General features: G+C 48.0%; 1 protein-coding gene across 1 annotated transcript in view; it reads left to right on the plus strand.

Moving 5' to 3' along the window:
- The first annotated feature begins 257 nt into the window (after window positions 1–257).
- The window catches only part of EIF4G1 (eukaryotic translation initiation factor 4 gamma 1), a 101,952-nt gene continuing 81,883 nt past the window's right edge, over window positions 258–20,326 (plus strand). The window contains exons 1-4 of the mRNA XM_015824265.1: window positions 258–360; window positions 1,359–1,448; window positions 15,120–15,293; window positions 17,774–17,873. Of these exons, the coding sequence (XP_015679751.1) occupies window positions 286–360; window positions 1,359–1,448; window positions 15,120–15,293; window positions 17,774–17,873 (439 nt within the window). The 5' untranslated portion in view covers window positions 258–285. The remainder of the gene's footprint in view (window positions 361–1,358; window positions 1,449–15,119; window positions 15,294–17,773; window positions 17,874–20,326) is intronic.

Consider the following 20,326-nt stretch of genomic DNA (forward strand, 5'->3'; position numbering starts at 1 on the left):
TGTTAACAGATAATTCCCTCCCCCTCCCCTTTTTTTTTTAAAAACATTGTCAGGTCACAGAATTCTGAAAAGTCCCTGTTTTTGTACACTTTGGAAGGGTGCGTCTGTGGCAAATTGGCATAAAAATCTGGGTTTCTCGCCTTGTGCGTGTTGCCATACTCTCAGGCTTAGTTTCTCAGCCCTGCGTTCCCCGTGTCCGATTCCTCCTGTGTTCGTTTTGTTGACCCTTCTCTCGTTCTCCCTCTCTGCAGATAGTAAGGGGATCCTTATGCAGCAACACGTGAAATGAACAAAGCTCCACAACCCTCAGGAGGAACCCCATCAGCCCCACACCCCTCCCCTTCTCCTGGACTTCCACAGGTAAGGATTCTCCTTCCCAGGCCACCTTCCGCCCTGGGCTCCTTCCGAGGGAGTCATTTCCCCCTAGATAACACTCAGATTTTGCTGCTCTATCTTCTTCTGGCGCTTTGAGAGGTAGATCCTCTAGCACAGTGTTTCTCAACCTTGACCATTTTAAGGCATGTGGACTTCAACTCCCAGAATTCCACAGCCAGCAACGCTGGCTGTGGAATTCTGGGAGTTGAAGTCCACATGCCTTAAAATGGTCAAGGTTGAGAAACACTGCTCTAGCAGAGGTGGGAAACTACGGCCCTTTTAGGGCTTGTGGACTTCAACTCCCAGAATTCCTCAGCCAGCCAGGCTCAGGAATTCTGGGAGTCGAAGTCCACAAGTCCTAAAAAGGCTGGCTCAGGAATTCTGGGAGTCGAAATCCACAAGTCCTAAAAAGGCTGGCTTAGGAATTCTGGGAGTCAAAATCCACAAGTCCTAAAAAGGCTGGCTTAGGAATTCTGGGAGTCAAAATCCACAAGTCCTAAAAGGCTGGCTCAGGAATTCTGCGAGTTGAAATCCACAAGTCCTAAAAGGCTGGCTCAGGAATTCTGGGAGTTGAAGTCCACAAGTCCTAAAAAGGCTGGCTCAGGAATTCTGGGAGTCGAAATCCACAAGTCCTAAAAGGCTGGCTCAGGAATTCTGGGAGTCGAAGTCCACAAGTCCTAAAAAGGCTGGCTCAGGAATTCTGGGAGTCGAAGTCCACAAGTCCTAAACGGGCCATAGTTCCTCAACCCTGTTATACACGGCTCCAATTTTTACCAGCACGAACTTTTCTGTAGATCGCTTGCCTTTGGCCTCTTGGCTGGCTTTTGCAGAGGGCAGGTTGACCAACGCCATTTTAATTTCCTTTCGCCTTTGAGTCAGAGCTTTATATTCCTCAAATGCTGCCGCGGCTGCGGGTGGAGGGTTGGGGCAGCTGCCGCCAAGCTGCTAACCTGCTTCTTCTCTTCTCTTCTCCCTTCTCCTAGCAGTCAGCATTTCCTCCTGGCCAGGCGGCACCTGTGGTTTTTAACCCAGCGCAAGCTACCCAAATGAATACGCCTTCCCAGCCTCGACCGGTAAGAGGGTGGCGACAGCCGCCGGGGCTGCAGCTCCACGGGGGCTGCAGGACTCTCTCTCTCGAGGTGGTGGTTGCAGCCGAGCCCTCTCTTGATGTGGGCTGCTCAACAGGTTCTTCGCTTTGGCCCGGGGGCTGGCAGGCAGGGCACAAGCAGCCCTGCAGGCTGAATCGGTCTGCAGCTGCCGCTGACTCGGGAACACCTCTGCGGCGTGTGCCAGGCGGGGGTTTTTGGGATGAGCACGACAACGGAGCCCGCCACGAGGTCCAGAGAGGTGGTGGAAACTGCCTAGGAAGGGTCTGCATGGAGAGTGGCAGAGAGGAGGAGGCAGGGAGGGCGGCTCAATTGCCCTGAAGAGAGAGGAATTTGGGGAAGTGGGGGGGGGAAGCAGGGAGTAGACAGAGGGGGGCCTGTAACTGTTGGTGATGTTCTCCTCTTGTCTCCTTTCCCCCCGCCCCCCGCGCTCTTTCTTGTCTTAGTTTCCAGCAGGGCCTCGTGCTTTACATCAGCAGGTACTAACCTTCCCCTGCTTGCCTCACTGCATGCTGGATGCCATCCCAGGGGGAGGGTGCCGTCCGTTCAGGGGTGGTGCTTGGACACTGCAGGGCCCACTGACCGCAGGGCTGGAGGGTTGGGGGGAGGCTGAGGTGATCAGGGTCAACCCCCCCAGGTTAGACTCTCTGCATCTCCTGGGAGCTCTCCTGTCTCCGGAGAGCTTTTCCCCCCCCCTCCTTCGTTCTCAGCTGCCCAGTTTTCAAGACAAGAGATGATAGTACCAGGAGTCCTCGACCTACGGCTACAATCGAGCCCCAGCGTTCCGTTACTGAGCGAGGCAGCCGTTCAGTGAATTTTGCCCCGTTTTTACGGCCATTCTGAACCGCTGCAGTTGTTAAGTTGATAACAGGGTGGTGAAGCGAATCTGGCTTTCACCTTTGGGTGTGTGTGTGAAAAGGCCCGCAAAGCCGTGCCACCGTCATAAATGTAAGCCAGTTGCCAAGCATCCGAATTTTGATCACGTAACGCCGGGGACGCTGCAGCGGCCCTCAGGATGATAAAAAACGGTCATAAGTCCCCCCTTTTTCCCCCCCAGTGCCTTTGTAACTTTGAACGGTGGCCAAACGGACGGTTGTAAGTCAAGGACTACCTCTACTGGGGTTTCCCCCCCCCACCCTTCCTGGGTCGGATTACGATTCCTATAAGGAGCCATTTGGTCTCATGGCTGGAACACGTTTGAAAGGGGAGCCGATGATCGTTTTTGTGGATCACCCAAGCTCTAAGCCAGTGTTTCTCAACCTTGACAATTTTAAGGCATGTGGACTTCAACTCCCAGAATTCCACAGCCAGCAACGCTGGCTGTGGAATTCTGGGAGTTGAAGTCCACATGCCTTAAAATTGTCAAGGTTGAGAAACACTGCTCTAAGCACACAGGGAGAGAACAACACAAATCAAACCTGGAAAAAAGAGAACCCGTAGCGGGGGGGGGCTCTGGGTCAGGATTGCTAGGGCCATCTTTCCCCTGAGTTTATGACCGACAGATTGTGGTTAGGGCCAGTTTGACTGCAGTGTCCACAGCCCAGAAGCTTCCCAGCCCCCCCCCCCCCACACCCTTCCCTTGTGACTTGCATGCCATCTGACTCATGATAGTGCTTCTCCTGTCACCGTTTCTCATTTTTGGAAAACTCAACTCCTGCTGCCTGGCTTCCCCATTTGGTGTTCCTTCTTCCCTTCCCCCTCGGACGGAACGGGCTTCCTGGCCACTCCCAGGACCGATCGCAAGACGACGTTCGGCCTTTTCCCGCCCTTCTCCCTTACCCCCTGTTCGCGACCTTTCGGTGTGTTGCACGTCTTCGAGAGCCCCCAGACTCTGTTCTCCATCTCTGTGTTCTTGGCAGGCTGCCTGCAGACCCCCCCCCCAGAAGGGCTGTGTCCTCCATGGTCCCCAAATAGCCACCCCTACATGCCCCTTGGCTATGGGGTGTGGAGGGGTCTCTGTTCCTCCATCACATCCGGCTGTCAGAGAGCTTGCTTGGTTGGGAATGAAGGCGGAGGGAATGAACGGGAGTTTTCTCCCTGTCGCCCTAGGCTGGGACCTGGGAATTGAGCTGGTGTTAACTTAGGCAAGATGTCAGCAATGGGATCGGAGGCGCGGTTCCCCTGTGATGCGGTGACACGTTCTCCTCAATCTGTAAACCCTTAAATTTATTTTAAAACTGCCTAATGCCTACTTTGGCATTCTTAAAAACAAACAAACCCAAAAACCTGCCAGCTAGGAATCTTGGTGGAGTTTATGCTCCTTCCTGTTGATTTATCTAGACCAGGGGTAGGCAACCTCGGCTCTTTTATGACTCGTGGACTTCAACTCCCAGAATTCCTGAGCCAGCCGTGCTGAGGGGAAAGGGAGAGGTTTCCGAGCTGAGCCATGGCCGGCTCAGGAATTCTGGGAGTTGAAGTCCGCGAGTCATGAAGGGGCCATAGTTCCCCCATGCTGGCTCAGGAATTCTGGGAGTTGAAGTCCGCAAGTCATGAAGGGGCCATTGTTCCCCCATGCTGGCTCAGGAATTCTGGGAGTTGAAGTCTGCTAGTCATGAAGGGGCCATAGTTCCCCCATTCTGGCTCAGGAATTCTGGGAGTTGAAGTCCATGAGTCATAAAAGAGCCCAGGTTGCCTATCCCTGGCTTAGGCCTGTATTTCTCAACCTTGACCACTCGGAGATGGGTGGACTTCAACTCCCAGAATTCCTGAGCCAGCCATTCTGAGGGGAAAGGGAGAGGTTTCCAAGCTGAGCCACGCTGGCTCAGGAATTCTGGGAGTTGAAGTCCGCGAGTCATGAAGGGGCCATAGTTCCCCCATTCTGGCTGAGGAATTCTGGGAGTTGAAGTCCGCGAGTCATAAAAGAGCCCAGGTTCCCAAACTCCCTGATCTAGGCGTTCAGCCCACACGTACTGTTTCCAAGCTTCAGCCACCTGGTGAATGAATAGGATTGTATCTTCATGGCCCGAATTGGGCGATGTGTTTTATCTGAACAAAACTGCCATTTCTGGAACTGGCCTTCCCTCCTGGGTGTAATTTGACATTCAGGAAGAAGCCTTGATCCTCGGCGTGAAGCTTCTGAGTCAGATCAAAGCTTCAGGTGTCTTTCTTGCTGGTCCACCCAGTCTCTGCGGAGAGATTGGGATATGAACGAGGAAGCCCAGTTCATATATTATTATTACACCCATCTCAGGGAGTGATCTTAGGAACCCGACAGTCTCTTAGTCATGTGGAATGAATGATCCTGGCCTAAATCTAGTGTAACCACTGGCAAGCTTTGAAATGTGGGTGCTTCGGGCCTGTGCTTCAGAGTGTCTCCCAGTCTGGCGTGTTGGATGAAAGACCAGGCTGACTTAAGGATTCTGGGAGTTGAAGTCTTCACAGGGGGGACATGATAGCAGTGTTCCAATATCTCAGGGGCTGCCCCAAAGAAGAGGGAGTCAAGCTATTCTCCAAGGCGCCTGAAGGCAGGACAAGGAGCAATGGGTGGAAACTCATCAAGGAGAGAAGCAACCTAGAACTAAGGAGAAACTTCCTGACAGTTAGAACAATTCACCAGCGGAACAACCTGCCTCCAGAAGCAGTGAATGCTCCAACACTGGAAGTCTTTAAGAAGAGACTGGACAGCCATTTGTCCGAAATGGTATAGGGTTTCCTGCCTGAGCAGGGGGCTGGACTAGATGGCCTCCAAGGTCCCTTCCAACTTTATTATTATTATTATTATTCACACCATCCGAGGGACGGGAACTCAGGAGGCGAGCTAACGACAGGCAGTCCTTGACTTAACAGCAGTTCGTTTAGTGACCGTTTGAAGTTAACAGCATTGGGGGAAAAAAACCCGACCCGTTTTCACACTTAAATGACGGTTGCAGCATCCCCATAGTCACGTGATTGACATTTGGGTGCTTGATCAGCGGTCCATATTTACGACGGTCGCAGCGTCCCGGGGTCATGTGATCCCTTGTTGCCATTTTCTGACAAGCAAAGTCAATGGGGGAAGCCAGATTGATTTTACAACGCTGTTACCAACTTAAACGACTGCAGTGATTCCTTTAACCCAGGGCTCTTCAAACTTGGCCCTTTGATGACTTGTGGACTTGAGCTCCCAGAATTCCTCAGCCAGGCACGCATGCCTGGCTGAGGAATTCTGGGAGTTGAAGTCCACAAGTCATCAAAGGGCCAAGTTTGAAGAGCCCCTGACTTAACCAAGGTGGCCAGAAAAGTCGTAAAACAGGGCAAAAACTCCACTGCACAAAGGTCTCGCTTAGCGGCAGAAATTTTGGGCCCAGTGGTGGTCATAAGTCGAGGACTGCCTGTATTTAGTCGCACTTCTGTCCCTCCTTTCAGTTTTGGGTGGAAATGATCAGTTATCAATGCTCATAGCGATCACCCTGGATAGTAATGCTCACGGTTGCTGTTCACAGTTTCCCCCACTGGGATTAAGCACGCGTTGTCCATTAGACGTGGCCTCTCCATGCTCAGAATCCTACAGAATTCCACAGCAAATTTGCAAGGGCGCCTGGGGAGGGTCAGAGGGCAGGATGACGCCCACCACAACTGTCTATCTCACTGGCCCAGTGAGAACTTGAGGCGCAGGGTCGAATTATAACAGAATGTTGTACATGAGACCCATGGCGAGGGACTTGCAGAGCATGGGCCTTGTTCGCGCTATGAGTGTTGATTCAGCACTGATGTCTGGACAAGATGGAAACTAATCAAGGAGAGAAGCAACCTAGAACTAAGGAGAAACTTCCTGACCGTTTGAACAATTAACCAGTGGAACAACCTGCCTCCAGAAGCGGTGAATGCTCCAACACTGGAGGTTTTTAAAAAGAGACTGGACAGCCATATGTCCGAAATGGTATAGGGTCTCCTGCCTGAGCAGGGGGTTGGACTAGATGACCTCCAAGGTCCCTTCCAACTTTATTTTTATTATTATTATTATTATTATTATTATTATTATTATTATTATTATTATTATTATTATTATTATTATTATTATTATTATTATGCAAGAGACCACCCTCTTGACCCTGGAGCTCAAATGGTCTCCTTGCCCTCTTGGCCAACACACCTCTAATGGCCAACACGTGCTTAATCCCAGTGGGGAACTGTAAACAGCAACAATGAGCATTACTATCCAGGGTTAAGGATGTTAATCCCTATTAGCATTGACGAATGATCATTTCTTAGAGCAGGGTTCTGCAACCTTGGTAACTTTAAGACAGGTGGACTTCAACTCCCAGAATTCCCCAGCCAGCCACGGCTGGCTGGGGAATTCTGGAAGTTGAAGTCTACCTGTCTTAGCAAGGTTGCAGAACCCTGGCTTAGAGCTTTCCCTTGGCTAAATCCTCAGGATGTGATCTGCTTTTGTGCTCTGTGTTGTTATTTAGACATTCTCCTGTAGCTTTACAAAAGTCAGTGGGTGGCTATTTTTTTTTTTTTTAATAAAATTTTTATTGATTTTTTAATTATACAACAAACTCCAACATGATGCATTTACATACACAAACAACAACCAAAAAAAAAAAATCCAAGTTAATACATTTTTGAAAAGGCTCGGCAGTCCCCGCCTTGCCTCCACCCTCATCCACTTCCTATCCTCCCTCTAAACCCACAACCTCTCCTCCTTCCTCCTTTCCACTTGGCTATTGTATAGATGCTCCTTTGGGGTAGTAAGGCTGATTCATACACGGATATTTCCACTTTGCAGCTTAATGCCTGTGGAGATTTAGTTGCTAATATTCTAAGGCAGGAGTCTTCAAATTTGGCCCTTTAATGACTTGTGGACTTCAACTCCCAGAATTCCTCAGCCAGGCACGCGTGCCTGGCTGAGGAATTCTGGGAGTTGAAGTCCACAAAGTCATAAAAGGGCTAAGTTTGAAGACCCCTGTTCTAAGGGGTTAGGAGGAAGTTGCTCTTTCCTATCTTGTGTATGATACTCAGAGAGTATATTCTGGGAGACACCACCTTCTAGTTTTTTCTTAGTTTCTCCCCTCCTCAAGTTTGTTAAGGCCTTGCAAGAGGTACAGGCAGTCCTCGACTTAACGACCACAATGGAGCCCCAAATTTCTGTTGCTCAGCAGAACAGTTGTTAAGACAGTTTTGCGACCTTTCTTGCCACAGTTGTTAAGCAAATCCCTGTAGTTCTTAAGTTAGTAAAAAGGTGGTTAAGGGGATCTAGCATTGCTTATGTGAAGGATGCAAAAGGAGATCACACGACCCTAGGACACTGCAAGGGTCATAAGTATGAGTCACTTGCCCAGCGTTTGAATTTTGATCACATGACCACGGGGATGCTGCAGCGTCGTAAGTAAGAAATGCAGTCCTCGGTCACTTTTTTCAGTGCCGTTGAAACTTTGAACAGTCACAGAACGAACTGTTATAAGTAGACTACTTGCATTTGTAAAAAAAAAAATAATACTAGCATTTTTTTTTTTACATTCGCCTATTGCACAGCTCTACTTAACAGCCTGAAAGTTTGCTGTTACATAATAGGCAGTTGAAACTGCAAGCAAACTTTTTAAGTTTTTCATATTCTATCTGCAATCTTTGATAAACTGCAGGCTTAGCCAAAATAAACAAGCCATCTCACTTCCTTAAGTCGCTGGTATTTTCCCCGGGGGTAAAGATCACTTTCTAATGTTTCTTGAGACCATTAAGACACATCTCAAACTGCATAAAGATATTTAAAGGGAGGGGTTTTGTTTTTTTTACACAGTACAATAGTTTGGACAGTGAATAATTCATTGATTTGGCTACTTCTTTAGTTAATATGTACAAAACCCCCCATCACTTAAGGTCATCTTGCATGGACAGCTTGCATAGAAGAAATAATAATAACAACAACAACAACAGAGCTGGAGGGGACCTTGGAGGGTCATCTAGTCCAACCCCTGCTCAGGCAGGGAACCCTATACCATTTCAGACAAATGGCTGTCCAGTCTCTTCTTAAAAACTTCCAGTGTTGGAGCATTCACCGCTTCTGGAGGCAGGTTGTTCCACTGGTTAATTGTTCTCACTCTTAGGGAATTTCTCCTTAGTTCCAGGTTGGTTTTCTCTTTGGTTAGTTTCCATCCGTTGCTTCTTGTCCTGCTTGACTCCCTCTTCTTTGGGGCAACCCTTGAGATATTGGAACACTGCTATCATGTCACCCCCCTAGTCCTTTTCTTCATTAAACTAGACCAGGGGTAGGCAACCTTGGCTCTTGTATGACTCGTGGACTTCAACTCCCAGAATTCCTGAGCCAGCATGGCTCAGCTTGGAAACCTCTCCCTTTCCCCTCAGCATGGCTGGCTCAGGAATTCTGGGAGTTGAAGTCCACGAGTCATAAAAGAGCCAAGGTTGCCTACCCCTGAACTAGACATACCCAATTCCAGCAACCGTTCCTTATATATTTTAGCCTCCAGTCCTCTAATTCTTTCCATTAGTGTGTTACAGGTAGTCCGAGACTTACCATACCATTCCAGTTGAGCCCAAAATTTCCAGACAGTTGTTAACTTGAGTTTTCCCCTATTTTATGACCTTTCTTGCTGCTGTTGTTAAGTGAATCACTCCCAGTTGTTAAGTTAGCAACATGGTTGTTAAGTGAAACTGGCTTCCCCATGGACACTGTCAGAAGGTCGCAAAAGGGGATCACGTGACCCCAGGACTCCTCTTCAACCGTCCTAAATATGAACCAATTGCCAAGCATCATTTGCCTTTGGGGATGCTGCAACAGTTATAAGTGTGAATAAGGGTCCTGAAGTCCCTTTTATTCAGTGCTGCTGTAACTTTGAACGGTTACTAAACAAATGGTTGTAAGTCGAGGACTACCTGTATGAACCTGAAATTATTTCCCCAATGCTTGGGGCATGTTAATGCCACTCTTAAGGATATGAAAATATCCTTAGAAACTAGCCAAGTATAAGTAGTAAATTTGGTTAGGAGAGGAGGAAGATTTGATGTTTCTCAACCGAGTTACTCCCTTGTCCAGGGGTAGGCAACCTTGGCTCTTTTATGATTCGTGGACTTCAACTCCCAGAATTCCTGAGCCAGCATGGGGGAACTATGTTCCCTTCGTGACTTGTGGACTTCAACTCCCAGAATTCCTGAGCCAGCCATGCTGAGGGGAAAGGGAGAGGTTTTCCAAGCTGAGCCAGGCTGGCTCAGGAATTCTGGGAATTGAAGTCCACGAGTCATAAAAGAGCCAAGGTTGCCTACCCCTGGCCTTGTCTATGGAGATTCTCAGTCATTCACATCCCGGTTGTCCCAAAGGTGCTTTTTAAAAAGGCAACTGGACTTTCTTAGTTTTTTTTCCTTGAAGACGTTTTGCTTCTCTATCCAAGAAGCTTCTTCGGTTCTGCTTTAGCTTCTTGGATGAGAAGCGAAACGTCTTCAAGGAAAAAACAAAGAAAGTCCAGTTGTCTCTTGAAAAAGCCTCTTTGGGAACCCCCTTTGTCCATTCCGATATTCATAATTACACTGAGACCCTCCAATACACCATTTTATTAAATATCCTTTTTCTAGGTGGCCTTTACCATATTAAAATACACAGTTTCGGATGACCAAAAAGTTTAATAGGAAGTTCTTGGGAAGGGAATACAGATAGTCGTCTTCAAATCTGTGGTAAAACTCTGATTCATGAGAGAGCTTGAGGACTTCATCTTTATTTATTTATTTTGAAACATCACAATCTAATTAAGTAAGCCGTTTGTTTCTGAGGCCAGCAGTTGCGTGTTGTGTTTTTTTTGGCATGCTTTTTAAATGTTTTACCTCACACTTTTTCTACGGGAGACTTAAGTTGGGTGCTTGCGTCATCTGGGTCTCTTGACAAAGAGGTTTCTTGTGAGTTGTGAGTCCTACATTGTGAGGTGGCAAACCAGTATGCTGGGGCTTGGAAGATTGTTTCTCTGCCGAGAACTTCCACATGGATGGAAGCAACAACAATCCAACTATTGTGTTTTTCCCTCCACAATAGATTGGTGTGTGTATGTCTGGGGACAATCCATGGAAGAAATAGTGCACAGGTAGTCTTCAACTTATGACCACAATGGAGCCCCAAATTTTTGTTGTCAAGCAAAACTTTTGTTAAGTGAATTTTGCCCCATTTTGCAACCATTCCTGCCACAGTTGTTGTATAATCTTGTTAAGTTAGCCACACGGTTGTTAAGTGACTCCGGCTTCCTCATTGGCCTGGCTTGTCCGAAAGTCACAAAAGATGATCACATGACCCCGGGACACTGCAACGGTCATAAATACGAGTCAGTTGCCAAGCATCCGAATTTTGATCACGTGACTGTGGGAATGCTGCAACGGTCGTAACTGTGAAAAACGGTCGTAAGTCACTTCTTTTCATGGCCGTTGTAACTGTGAACGGTCACTAAATGAACTGCTGTAAGCCGAGGGCTACCTGTATTCCAGAACTCCTGGCTAAGCAGACATTATTTCCCACATATCGGGCGAGGGCACCAGGTTGGCCAAAGTCTTAATGGAAACAGAGAGGAGAGAAAGAAAGAAGAAGGGGGCGTCGGAGATCTGAATGGGAGTTGAAAGGCGGAGGTGGAGAACTTTGAAGAAAAGTCCTAAAGAAAGAGGAAGCAGAGGCTGCTTTAACAGAGGGAAAGCATCAAGATCCGAGGTCTTCAAACTTGGCCCTTTTATGACTTGTGGACTTCAACTCCCAGAATTCCTCAGCCAGGCACGCGTGCCTGGCTGAGGAATTCTGGGAGTTGAAGTCCACAAGTCATAAAAGGGCCAAGTTTGAAGACCCCTGATCAAGATCATGTGAAACGTTAGCATCGCTTTATAATCCCTTAAATAACAACTGCACTTAGACTTGTATACCGCTTTACAGTGCTTTACAGCCCCTCTCTTAAGCGGTTTACAGAGTCAACATATTTGCCCCCAACAATCTGGATCCTCATTTTACTGACCTCAGAAGGATGGAAAGCTGGGTCAACCTTGAGCCCCATCAGGATTGAACCCCTGGCAGTGAGAGCAGTGAGTTAGCCTGCAGTACTGCATTTTAACCACTGCGCCCCCTCAGCTCTTAAGAAAACAACACTTGGAATATTGCACACCCAGTTGTGGTTGTTAAAAATATCAAAAAGAAAGACGTTGAGACTCTGGAAAAAGAGTGCAGAGAAGAGCAACAAAGATGATTAGGGGACCGGAGGCTAAAACATAGGAAGGACGCTTGCAGGAATTGGGGATGTCTAGTCTAGTGGAAAGAAGGATTAAGGGTGACATGACAGCAGTGTTCCCATATTTGAGGGGCTGTCACAAAGAAGAGGGGGTCAACCTATTCTCCAAAGCCCTTGAGAGCAAGACTAGAAGTAACAGATGGAAAACACTCAAGGAGAGAACCAACTTAGAATTCAGGAGGAATTTCCTGACAAGAGAGAACACTTCATCAGCGGAACAGCTTGCCTCCAGAAGTTGTGGATCCTCCCAACATTGGAGGTTTCTGAGTTTGGACAGCCATTTGTCTGAAATGGTATAGGATCTCCTGTTTGAGCAGGGGGTTGGACTAGAAGACCTCCAAGGTCCCTTCCAACTCTGTTATTCTGTTATTTCATGCGTGCAGCCCACCAGCTCTATCCATTAAGGTCTCCATTAGAGGGGCTCAAAGTTTCAGGGATTTCCAGAACTTTTTTGAACCCCTTCCCAACGGGGTTGATACGAAAACAAGCAAAGCCATCTCTGCTGTCTACATTCCCTTACAATGACCTATTCACCTTTTTTTTTGTTTTGTTTTTGGTGCAAGCCGTGTGTGTCCCTATTGACCTGCTCTTCTCCCTATCCTTCCCACCCCATTCCAGCTTCTTTTTCACATGGCTGCAGTTACTTTCTTGCTGAGTGTTGGGGTCTTCCCAGGTGCCTGTTAACATGTCTGGCTGTAGGTAACTTCTGTCTCTTTCTCTTTTTCCCTTTTCTCCTTGTGCTTGTTTGTGTGTGTGTGTGTGTGTGCGTGCGTGCGTGTCTGTGTTTGTGTGGTGCTAACAGGGCGGATTCAGGTCTCTCCAGGTAATCCCTTTTCTATAATCCTACTTGGGCTGGGAGTGGGAGGGGGCACCTGTGCGTGGAAGCACCTCAACTGCCCCTTTGTGCTGTAATTGTAGTTTGCTGTGGTGTTAAAACAGCTGTAATTTAGCCTGTAGGGAACACGAGATCTTAGAACAGGGGTGGGCAACCTTGGCTCTTTTATGACTCGTGGACTTCAACTCCCAGAATTCCTGAGCCAGCCACGCTGAGGGGAAAGGGAGAGGTTTCCAAGCTGAGCCATGGCCGGCTCAGGAATTCTGGGAGTTGAAGTCCACGAGTCATAAAGCGGCCTAGGCCTAAGGTAGGCAACCTTGGCTCTTTTATGACTCGTGGACTTCAACTCCCAGAATTCCTGAGCCAGCACGGCTCAGCTTGGAAACCTCTCCCTTTCTCCTCAGCATGGCTGGCTCAGGAATTCTGGGAGTTGAAGTCCACGAGTTATAAAAGAGCCGAGGTTGCCTACCCCTGTCTTAGAAGATGGTGGTTTTTTTTCTTCCCCTATCCCAATCCCATGTTGCACAAACGTCTGGAAAAGTGGGATGGGTCTGTGAACTCCTTGATTCACAACAACCTTCCTTTGCTTTCCACGATCATTTTGCTTCTCGGTATACATCCTCTCCCTCTTTTTTTCCCCAGCGGGTTTGGTTCTTTCACTCTTCGTTTTTTTTTTCTCTTCTCCTCCCACCCCAAGTGTGGCGTTACCGCAGTTTTTCTCCAGTTCCTCAATTCCTCAAATTGTAGAGATTACGTATAACTCACAGAATATAACCCCTGCTAACAGGAATTCTTGAAATTTTGTTTATTCGTCACATTTTGGGACCCCCCCCCCATCTTCCCTCACAGTGGAACTCTGGGCGGTGTACAGTAAAATGCTAAGATGAAAAAATAAAATAAAAAGCATACAGCAGTTAAAGTTTAAAAAGAGGCAAGGATGATGAAAAGCAATGTTAAAAATTAATTAAAAAGCGGAAGGATGGATTTCAGGGCACCAGGTTAAAGAAACCCAAATCGTGTCCCCAGGGCATTTAATGTCAGCGTGCTCCTACTGTCTCTCCGGGGCTAAAGAGAATTGGTTTGCATGTTCTTTTTCCAGGATAGCTTAACTCAAACGTGGGGAACGTTTTCAGGATTCGTAACCTCCTAGCATTGCCAACTTCTGTTCGATATAATTTGTCGTTTTCTGGTCCTCCGTTTGGTGATAAGGGGAAAAGGGGGGCAAATAATTCCCACCTTTATAGGAGAGGGACATTTACCTTAACAGGTAGTCCTTGAGGTTACGACCAGAGTTGAGCCCCGCTTTTCCGATGCTAAGCGAGACGGTTGCGGCGTGAATTTTGCCCCCTTTTACTGCCTTTCCTGCCCCTGTTGTTAAGTCGAATCACTGCAGTTGTTAAGTTAGCAACAGGGCTGTAAAGTGAATCTGCTCCCCCCACCGGCCCGCTTTTGCCCGACTGCAACCGTCATAAATAGCAGGCCAGTTTCCAAGCAACCGAATTTTGATCACATGACCCGGGGGGGATGACGGATGCTGCAACGGTTGTGTGAAAAACGTGTCAGAAGTGCCGTTGTAACTTCAATCGGTTCCTAAATGAATGGTTGTTAAGCCGAGGACTACCTGTATGCATTTTCACCCTGGGTCTGCAATCCAGTTTATTTTACAGGACTCGGTCCATTTGGGAAGAGGGCACATATATTAATGCAGCCCAGGGCGGAGAGTCAGCAGAGAGAAGCTACAGGTTAACCTGGGCTGATTTTTCCTCCCCTTTTCCCCACCTCCCCCTTTTGCCTTTCCCGGCCTCTTATTCATGACAAAGGTTGGTCGTAGGGCCCTTGTTAGCAGTGGTGGAAACTGATCTCCACTCCTTTAGCTCTCCAAAGCCCACTTTTGGGCAGGGGTCCCACTGTCTTTCCCTCTGAAGACTTTGGGCCAAGCGTAGCCCCGACGGCCTCAATCCTGGCCTTTCGTTTCATCCTTCTCGGCTTTGGAAAAGGCTTCCATTCAGGAGCCCAGTTGGTACGTCCCGAAATTCAGCAAAGCTCCCTCCCGGCAGTGGCTGTCCTCGTACAGGTAGTCCTCAACTTACAGCCGTTCATTTAACGACCGTTTGAAGTTACAACGGTACTGGGGGAGGGGAGAAAAGGGACTTGTGGCCATTTTTCACACGGTTTACATTCGGATGCTTGGCAACTGATTCATGTTTACAGCGGGTTGCGGCGTCTCCCCGGGGTCTCCTTGTGCGACCTCCCGACAAGCAAAGTCAAGGGGGGGGGGAAGCCGGGTTCCCCTTAACAACCGCGGGACTAATTGACCAACTTGGCGGTGATCCATTGAAAAGTCGTAAAACGGGGCAAAACTCACTTGCGATGATCCATTGAAAAGTCGTAAAACGGGGCAAAACTCAACGAATTTCTCACTGAACGACACAAGCGTTGGGGGGGGTCAATTGTGGTCGTAAGTTGAGGACTACCTGCATCCGGACCCCGGGCAGATTCCTGACACGTTCAGTCTCAGGAGACCTACGGTGTGGGGCTAGCTAGTTGTAGGGGAAGCAGCTGGGATTCCGCAGGCCTGGCCTTACTAACTAAGCGCGTCCCTCTCTCCTTTCTCTCTTGAAGCATTTCTACCAGAGCAGGGCCCAGCCACCGACCAGTGCTTCCCGGGTGCAGAGTAACACGTCGGCTCGGCCTGGCCCACCCACTCATGTTTATCCAGCTGCTTCCCAGGTCATGATGATCCCTTCACAGATCTCCTATCCTGCTTCGCAAGGTGCCTACTACATCCCTGGACAGGTGAGGGTTAGATTGAGGCTGCGGCCTTTTTCGTTGCGCGGCAGTGGAGAGCTTGCCGTGCTTTCCCAAGCTATCGTGGGCCTCCTCTAAACTGATGTGTGTAGCTCGCCTTCCCCCTGGGGTTGGTGTTAATGAGGAGGAGAGGGGTAAGTGATCTGGTCTGCCCTCCTGCCTGTCAACAGATAGCATCCCAGTCCTGGCTCCAGCTGCCTCTGTAACACGACGGTCTTTGTTGTCTTTCGTCTGGGGATAGCTTGTGTTGGGTCAAACAAACGCTCGTTGGTAAATTGTCACCCGGTTGATGTAGGCCAGTGATGGCGAACCTTTTAGAGACCGAGTGCCCAAACTGCAACCCAAAACCCACTTATGCATGGTCGGGTGCCGGGTGGGTGTGGCCCATTGGGTAGGTGTGGCCAATTGGGTGGGCATGGCCCATTGGGTGGGCATGGCTGCGGTGGTAACAGCAGACTGGGTGGGACTAAAAAGTTCAATCAATCAATTCCAACTTTGCAAGATCTTTTTTTCCCCCCCCGCGAGAAGTTGAAATTGATTGATTGAACCTTTTTTTTTTGTACACGGCGGCGGAGGCCTAAAGCGAAAAGGTTTTATAAAACCCAGCTGAAGGCCTAGGACTGGGGCGACGGCACGCGTGCCCACAGAGAGGGCTCTGAGTGCCGCCTCTGGCACCCGTGCCATAGGTTTTCCACCACTGATGTAGGCAAATGCCTCCCGCCCTGTGGGGAAAGGCAGAAATGGGGTGCTGGCCTCTTGTCAGAAACAGCAGAAAATCATTTGGGATGAGAAGGTAAAGGCAGAGATTGGGTTTACCCGATGTGAGTCGACTCCTGCTCAGCTGAGCTGCTTGGACAACAACCCAACTTGTGGGCCGATTTTTTTATTTCACGGGATGTAACGGCTCTCACCGTGAGTCAGTAGCAAAGGACCGCTCCTCTGACCTTCCTCTTCTTATCTGTCCCGAGCCAGTTGGAAGAAAAATATGTATTTTGCACCATTTTTTAGGAAATGAGCTTGGCTCGGTTTCCGTAACGTGTCCAGGAATGACTGCTGAGGAAGCTTTACGGGAATTCTTGCAAAACTTACTGTCTAAACTCAACAGTTCACACATGAAAATGTTTCTGATTGCTTTTGAAGGTCAAGATGTAACGTGAGCTTTCTCCTAAAGCAAGGGTCTTCAAACTTGGCAACTTTTAAGACTTGTGGACTTCAACTCCCAGAATTCCTCAGCCAGCCCTCAGGGCTGGCTGAGGAATTCTGGGAGTTGAAGTCCACAAGTCTTAAAAGTTGCCAAGTTTGAAGACCCCTCTTCTAAAAATTCGTTCCCAGGCTATTCAGCTGAAGCCAGTTCCTTTAATTCCAGTCCCTTAATAAATATGAACGACATCTTGATCAGCTTAAAAACAAAAGAGTTCTGATGTTTTTATCATACAAGTCCTGTAGATGGCAAGCCTAATTTTAAAAAATGGAGACCTAGTGTATAAAAGAGAATGGGGAATTAGCCCACAGGTGAGGCCTTCTGCAGCTTCACGTGAAACATATTGTGTGGGTTTGGGACTGTTTTATATTGATACTACATATTCTTTAGTCCATGTGAGATTATAACGAAATCTTGCCGTGCGACATCAGCTCCATCCTGGGCCTCTCCCCTTGCGAGGTCATCCGGTTTGCTCTCCTGCTATTCTTCGCCTCTTCCAAACTCTTAATTTAGGCCACATTATCTCATAGGTATGAGGGCCTCGCCTTACAAGCATCACAAGAGGTGTGTCTAGCCGGTCGAAAGGAGAATCTTACATTGCCTTGTGAGATACAAGAAAGCAGAGAATCTCAGATATGAGAGCCATCTAAGCTTCTCCTTTCAGAGAAAAGGGATTGCAGAGTGACGGTTAAATTGCAGATAATCCATTACCTTTGGTCCCTCTTGACTCTTATGTGCTCTCCCTTCACATTTAAAGGTGTGGATTGTTGGTGCAAAAGGATACTCTCAAACCAGTGGTTACATTTACAATTACTAGGATGTAATCCGTGATGGGTGGTGTTCCCTGAGACCTGTAGGACAGAGGCCAGTCACCATAAAGGGAGACAGACTAGATCTGGCTTGGGGGGGGTGGAGGGGAAGAATTTAGAAAGGAAGGCAACACCATCTCAGCAAACAGTGTCGGAACGTTTTGGTGCCGGTGAACCAGACAAGGGGTGAGTAAACAAATTGGCTCTGCGTGAATCTTAAAATAAAAAAAAAGTTTTAAGGTTGGGAGAAAGATTTCTTAAGCTAGTAAGGAGAATTTACTCTTTGAACGCCGCAACTTAAAAGCAGAGGGAGGATCAGTATACAAAAGTATAGTTCGTTGCTGCTGGATCTGATGGACTCCTCTGGGCCACTTCCCACACTTCGCTGGCGCCTGCTTTGTTGTCTTCGGAAAGCAATCTTGAGGGTTCACCTGCTTTTATTTCTCCTCCTCTTCCAGGGTCGCAACACATATGTTGTGCCGACGCAGCAGTATCCTGTCCAGCCTGGTGCCCCCAGCTTTTACCCTGGAGCCAGCACCACAGAATTTGGCCCTTTCGGTAAGTGCACAAACGCCATGCCTGCACACGCTGCTTGGGTTTCACCCTAAAATGGCCGATCTTTCCCTTCTTCTTCTTGTGCCATATCTATTATCGGACGTTGGCGATCATGTTGGCGATCCTGTTTTTATCAGCAGCCGCACGAAAAAGAGCTGCTGAGTTTTGTCCAAACCAGTCCCTTAGATTTTGAAGCCACGATGTTCTTCTTCTGCCTGGACCTCATTTGCCTTCAGTCTTTGCCTGGAGGGTTAAATGGCGTAGGCCGTATTTTTCTGAGTGTCGCATCACATGTACGAAATATTCTAATTTTCGTTTTTTAATTGTTTTGATGATTTCCCTTGGCTTTCCCAACCGGCTTATCACCTCATTTCTGATCTTGTCAACCCAGCTTATCCGTAACAGCTGCCCTGTAAATCCCACATTTCAAATGCTTCAGGTGGTCTCTTCAGGTGGTCCCTTCAGATCTTTCCCTGGGGGATTGAAAGTGAGGGTGGTCCTCCACGACCACAATTGAGCGCCCCAAATTTCTTGAGTTTTGCCCCACTTTACCACCTCTCTTGCCACCGTTGTGAAGTGAAATCGTGGCAGTGAGTAGCACGGCGGTTCAGTAACTCTGGCTCCCCCATGGACTTTACTCGTCAGAAGTTCGAAAAAGGGGGTCACACATGACCCCGAGGGGCTCTGCAGCGGGTGCAAATATGAGTCCGGCGCCAAGTGGCTGGATGTTGATCACGTGATCATGGAGATGCTGCTACAGTCTTGTGAAAAATGATAAGTCACTTTTCTTGAAAAAGAGGTTTTACATTTTCACACGCTCACTAAACAAATGGTTGCAAGCCAAGGACCTGTACAGGTAGTCCTCGCCGTACGGCCAAAATTGAGCCCCAACATTTATGTTGCTAAGTGAGACATTTGTGAAGTGAGATTTGTCCCACTTTACGACCAGTCGTTAAGTGAATCTCTGCAGTTGTTAAGTGACACAGTTGTTAAGTGAACCTGGCTTCCCCATTGAATTGGCCTGTCAGAAGGTGGCAAAAGGGGATCACGTGACCTCCGGGAATGCTGCATAACCGTCATAAATACGAGTCAGTTGCCAAGCGTCTGAATTTGGATCACGTGACCACGGGGATGCTGCAAGAGTCGTAAGTGTGAAAAATGGTCATGAGACACTTTTTTCAGTGCGGGTGTATCTTCGCAGTCACTAAACGAATGGTTGTAAGTTGAGAACCACCTGTGTATGGAAATGTACCTGGATCAGAGGCAAGAACTGAGAAAAGCTAATGAAACGTCAAGCCGTGCATTCTTGGTCTACCAGTTAAATTAGCTCAGGGGTCTTCCAACTTGGCCCTTTGATGACTTGTGGACTTCAACTCCCAGAATTCCTCAGCCAGGCACGTGTGCCTGGCTGAGGAATTCTGGGAGTTGAAGTCCACAAGTCATCAAAGGGCCAAGTTGGAAGACCCCTGAATTAGCTAGTTCAAAAGCGTTGATGGCTTTTCTATTCGGTTCTTCTTCAGTTCTCCCTTTTCAAACTCTTTGTCTTCAGTTGTTTTAGGCTTTGCAGTTTATCCTCGCATATAGTGGCTTTGCTCTGATATTGATTGATTGATTGATTTTGTTCTCGTTGAAACGATTCAGGATAATACTCGGGAAGATGACACAGAGATCATGGCCAGAAAAACTTGGAGCGGAGAGGGAGGAAAACTTCTTGGTAGGAGAGAAGATTGGTTTGATTGAGTCCTTGAAGGGAAAATAAAAGTTGAGATTCAGTTGTGAAGAACTTGCGAATAAGGAATTCTAAATAAGGAAGTCTTTCTCATCAAACCTAATATTCTGTTTGGAATTTTTAAAAAAACACATCAAAAATGGCCTTTCGTTGAATTTGATTCCTGGATAACCCGTATTATGCATTATGTTGTTGTTAGTTGTGAAGTCGTGTCCAACCCATCGTGACCCTATGGACAACATTCCTCCAGGCCTTCCTGTCCTCTACCATCTTCTGGAGTCCATTTAAGCTCACGCCTGCTGCTTCAGTGACTCCAGCCAGCCACCTCATTCTCTGTCGTCCCCTTCTTCTCTTGCCCTCCATCTTTCCCAGCATGAGGCTCTTCTCCAGTCAGTCCTTCCTTCTCATTAGGTGGCCAAAGTATTTGAGTTTCAACTTCAGGATCTGGCCTTCTGAAGAGCAGTCGGGGTTGATCTCCTCTAGGACTGACCGGTTTGATTGCCTTGCAGTCCAGGGGACTCGCAGGCGTCTTCTCCAGCACCAGAGTTCAAAGGCCTCCATTCTTTGGTGCTCAGCCTTTCTTATGGTCCAACTTTCACAGCTATACATTGCAACTTTAACTTATATACTGCTTCACAGTGCTTTACAGCCCTCTCTAAGCGCTTTACAGAGTCAACATATTTGCCTCCCCCAACAATCTGGGTCCTCATTTTACCGACCTCAGAAG

The sequence above is a fragment of the Protobothrops mucrosquamatus genome, unplaced genomic scaffold, assembly GCF_001527695.2.
Source record: "Protobothrops mucrosquamatus isolate PMUCROS unplaced genomic scaffold, P.Mucros_1.0 scaffold2173, whole genome shotgun sequence".
Classification (NCBI taxonomy): domain Eukaryota; kingdom Metazoa; phylum Chordata; class Lepidosauria; order Squamata; family Viperidae; genus Protobothrops; species Protobothrops mucrosquamatus.